Raw genomic sequence first — 5280 nt, 5'->3', positions numbered from 1 at the left:
TACACCTTAGGATTACTTCTTCTTTTTAAAATACAAGTGAGTACCATGACTCCATTCATACAATTAGGTATCAGTTACATTGTGGTATCTTTTGGTTTCCCCAATTTTTATCAACCATCTATTTTGGAGAGGAAGAGGTGAATGAAGAAATTTATGAGGAAATCATGTTTGACGAAATGTTTCACTCGCCACATTTGGGAGGACAAAAGACAATCAAACAAACATGAGTTACCTTCTAAACTCTATGTTCATATTTATTAACTAATTTAATTTCAATTTTGAATGAGGTTCTTTCATCACTATTGAAGCAATTCATATTATTATCAACTTAACCTAATGTTGCAGTCATTAATCAGATGACATAATGCAATGCATGTCTCTATTCTATTAGTATGCCTCTGTTTCATTAGTATGACAAGCACACTAATTCGATTTTTAAGGTTTACGTTGGAGATTGCTTCTTCAAGAATTTCTATCTTTTGTGCCTCATATGAAGGTACTATTGTCTTTTCTTCTAAATTGCAAGGTATGGTAAGAGTCCCAATAAGTAAGGCTTACATTGTTAGGTGTTGTGTACGTTAATAAAATTCATGTACAAAACTTAGATTTTTTTAATAAAGTTTTCATTTTTCCAGGCTCTATTGTTATTATTGTTTGGGTAAGGCATGAATTTGAAGTATTACATTAAGCAAATGTACCATTTTAGATAAGACACACACTTCATTTAGCAATCAAATGTGAGAATGACACCATGGTCGCCTTTAAGTTGAAGAATATCTTAATAATGTCTTTGATTCCACATTTTTTAGAACCATTCACCCTGAATGCATGTGGCCCATTATAATAACTGAAATATGGTAAAAGATCATTGTAATAGTTTCTCCATAATTGCATACCTTTTATATAGAAGACAATGATATATTTGGAATCATTTATCTTCTATGTTAAACGTAAAGGCATATGACATGTTTATAAAGTATAGGCCCTCTGCCTTCCTCTCATAGACCAAGGTTTTTTCCCATTGTTGATTTGTGCTTTTGTTACTATAAATGTTTGATAAGTTATTTCTTAAAATGTCAAATTTACTATAAACTAATGTAGGTGTTATCAATTGTGATAGACCAAAATATTGAAAAAAATGTCATCATCATTGTCATTCTCTTCCTTTTCCCCATGCTAATCTAATGCAGTGCAACTATAGTGAGAGGATAACCGTATTTTCAATATTTCTTTATGCGTGGTTCAATATAAAACCATTTTTCATATTTGTGTGTGCACATTTATTAATTGTACACATAGTTCAATGTAAACCTGGTTTTCTTTAGTATGATAGACCGCTTAACAGAACTATTGTTTTGCAGAATAATAATTCTTTTAATTATTACTTAAACATGGTTTTAACTCCTGGATACTGTTGGTATTGTTGCAGTGATGAGTGTGATGATTCAGTACCTGAATATTGTGTTGGATTATGTACTTTTTGTGTGTGTTTCATTGTTATTTGTTTTCTGTGATGTTTGTTTTGTTAAATTGTAATTCATTGCTAATTGGGGAGTTAGTTGTAATCCTTCTATAAATAGAATGTTGTAATTCAAAAGTTAGTTAATGCATATACAAAAATAGATTGATTCAGAATTTTTTATTCTATTGATGCAAGATTCACTCATTAACTATTCTAATTCATTCTTCCAATAACTCTCACACACATACACTCAAATTCATCTCATCTCTATACACAATTCTCTTCTCTATTCTTCTCATATTTTCTTTTTTGTTCTGCAACAAAACCAGAGGCAAGAACTAAGCCTTTGATTTCCAACTCCAACAGTGGTATCAAGAGCTATACGGTCAGGGTCTGTGGTGGTGCCAAGATTGGGTGCAAGAAGCTTCAAGAAGTGAGGCTCACAGATTGAAAACGAAGCTACAAGACAGATGGAATTCTGAGGTTTAGTTAGAAGAATGGCAACTTCAAATGGGTTTGCAATGAATCATCCAATTCTTGATGGGAAGAACTATGACCATTGGAGCATTCAAATGCAGGCAATTTTTGGGTTTCAAGAATGCCTTGATGTGGTGAAAGCTGGTATGCCAATGGCTGATGAGAATTCAGTGGAGTATAGGGAAGCAAGCAAGAGAGATTGCAAGGCAATTTCTTGATCCACCAATGTGTGGATAGAGCCAATTTTGAAAAGATTTCTGCAGCATCTTGTTCAAAGGAAGCCTGGAAGATATTGGAGAAGAATTACACTGGTGGAAAGAGAGTTAAGAAGGTGAGATTGCTGACACTCAAAAGACAGTTTGAGTTGATGCAAATGGATGAGCAAGAATCCATAGCTGAGTATCTCAACAGGATAAGGGGCTTGATCAATCAAATGAAGGGGTGTGGAGAGACACTGAGGGAACAACATGCAGTGGAGAAAATTTTCAGAACTCTCCATCCCAAGTTTGATCATATTGTAACAGCTATAGAGGAAGCAAAGAATCTTGACAATCTTACAATTATTGAATTGCAAGGGTCCTTGGAAGTGCATGAGCAAAGATTCATGGAGAGGCGGATTTATAGACAATCAGATCATGCTTTAAGTGCACACAGTTCAAGAAAAAGGGTGGTCCTGGACAGAATGATAGATTCAGAAGAGACAAGGCAAAGTGGCAAGGTGGTAGGAGATTTGAAACTGACAACTCCAAGCTTGGACTGAACTCACAACAAAGAACTAACTCCAGCAATCAGAGTAATGGTGGTGAAGTCAGTAGAGCCAAGAAAGGGAATAATCAGTTGGTTGGAATGCATAAGAAAGACAAGAGCAAAATTCAGTGCTTCAACTGCGGAAATTGGGGACACTTTGCCTCAGAATGTAAGGAAAGAAGAGTCATCCATACTAAAGAAGCAGAAGCAAGGCTAGCTAAAGATGAGGAATCAGAGGAAGAGGTGTTATTGATGGCTAGAAGCATTGATTCTTGTCAAGAAATTAGTGAATCAGATGATGCTCTACTCATGGTGACAAATCAACAAAAATAGAATTCAAGTAGTTGGTATCTTGATTCAGGTTGTTCTAATCACATGACAGGAAACAAGGATTGGTTTGTAACATTGGACAATTCATTTGAAACCAGAATCAAGTTTGCTGATGATAGCATCATCAAGGCAGAAGGAATTGGTAAAGTAATGATCAAGAAGAAGGATGGATCAATCTCATACATCTCAAGTGTGCTATATGTGCCAAGAATGAAGAGCAATCTTCTAAGTCTTGGACAATTGCTTGAGAAAGGGTACAAGATGAGATTGGAAGAGAAGATGCTCAAAGTGTTCAACAAAAAGGGAGTGTTAGTCTTGAAAGCTCCTCTAGCACAAAACAGGACTTTCAAGATTGGCATTCAACTTGGAAATCAAAAGTGTATAAGATCCATAACAGATGAGAAGTGGATTTGGCACCAAAGATCTGGACACCTTAACTTCAAGAGTCTTGAATTACTAAGCCAAGGTGAAATGGTCCAAGGATTACCTACTTTCAAAGCCTCAGATGATGTATGTGATGTCTGTCTTGCAAGCAAACAAACCAGAAATAAATTCTGCTCACAAATTCCAACTAAAACCACTCAACCACTTGAGGTAGTCTATACTGATGTATGTGGTCCTATGGAAACAAATTCACTTTGAGGAAGCAGATATTTTGTGACTTTCAAGGATGATTTCACAAGAAAGCATTGGATCTATGCAATAGAAAAGAAAAGTGATGTGTTTGTCAAGTTCAAAAGCTTCAAAGTAGTAGCAGAAAAGCAGTGTGGAAAGAGTCTAAAACTGATAAGGAGTGATGGTGGAAGAGAGTATATCTCTCATGAGTTTCAAAAACATTGTGAAGCTGAAGGCATAACTCATGAGATAACTGCTCCATACACTCCTCAACATAATGGAGCAGCAGAGAGGGTGAATAGAACTGTGTTGAATATGGCAAGAAGTATGCTCAAAACAAAGCAACTACCAAAGAAATTTTGGGCAGAAGCAGTAGCAACAACAACCTTCATATTGAACAGATGCCCTACTAAGAGGTTGGAGAACAAGACTCCAGAAGAAGCTTGGACAGGATTCAAACCAAATGTTAGTCACTTCAAAGTGTTTGGATCTATGTGCTTTAAACATATATCAGATAGTAGGAGGAAGAAGTTGGATTATAAAGGTGAGAAATTGATTTTTCTGGGTTATCACTCAACAGGGGCTTACAAAGTGTATAGTCCTAAGACCAACACAGTCTCATATAGCAGAGATCTGAGGTTTATGGAGAGTGAAGCTTGGAATTGGGATGAAATAAATGCAGTCTCAATCAAACCAGCTAAATTGATGATTGATAACTCAGAACCAGAGATAGAAACTCAAACAAACAATGAGGAGCAGCCTAATGTAGTTGATAGACCTCAGAGATCAAGAAATCTGCCAACAAGGTTCAGAGACTATGAAGTCTTTGATGATTCTGAAATCAATCATGAAGGAGATTTTGTGAACATGGCACTGTTAGTTGAGATGGAACCTGTCTCATTTGATCAAGCAATGAAAGAACAATGCTAGATTGAAGTAATGAAGGAAGAAATTTATTCCATAGAAAAGAATGACACATGGGAGCTTACATCATTGCCAAAGAACAAGAAGCCTATCCCAGTAAAATGGGTGTACAAAGTGAAACTGAAGCCTATTACATCATTGCCAAAGGACAAGAAGCCTATCCTAGTAAAATGGGTGTATAAACTGAAATTGAAGCCTGATGGAACTGTCTCTAAGCACAAGGCAAGACTTGTTGCAAAAGGATTCTTGCAGAAACAAGGCTTGGATTTTGAAGAAGTCTTTGCACCAGTGGCCAGAATAGAAACCATAAGGCTTGTCATAGCTATTGCAAGTTCAAGAGGGTGGTTAATTTGCCAAATGGATGTGAAATCTGCCTTCTTAAATGGTCCAATAGACAAGGAAGTATATGTGGTACAACCTCCTGGTTTCATAGTTCCAGATCAAGAACACAAAGTCTATAGATTGCACAAGGCTTTGTATGGGTTGAAACAAGCACTCAGGGCTTGGAACAAGAGGATAGATGGATTCTTGCTAAAACTTAGATTTCTGAGATGCATCAATGAGCATGGTATCTACACTAAAGAAGTCACTACTGAAGCTTCTATAGTGTTATGCTTATATGTGGATGACTTGCTCATCACAGGCAACAACAATGATCAGATTGAATGGTTTAAAAGGAAATTGAAACATGAGTTTGAGATGACTGATCTAGGAAGCCTCTCATA

The 5280-nt window shown here is 36.2% G+C and overlaps 1 protein-coding gene across 1 annotated transcript; it reads left to right on the top strand.

The window, feature by feature from the left end:
• On the top strand, positions 1960-3019 carry LOC109353913. The gene is made up of 3 exons (XM_019596270.1): positions 1960-2145; positions 2193-2525; positions 2594-3019. The coding sequence occupies exons 1-3, from the start codon at positions 1960-1962 to the stop codon at positions 3017-3019; spliced, it is 945 nt and encodes a 314-aa protein (XP_019451815.1).

The sequence above is a fragment of the Lupinus angustifolius genome, chromosome LG08, assembly GCF_001865875.1.
Source record: "Lupinus angustifolius cultivar Tanjil chromosome LG08, LupAngTanjil_v1.0, whole genome shotgun sequence".
NCBI lineage: Eukaryota > Viridiplantae > Streptophyta > Magnoliopsida > Fabales > Fabaceae > Lupinus > Lupinus angustifolius.
Note: the sequence above shows the minus strand (reverse complement) of the source record. Positions and strands in the feature narration are given on the sequence as shown.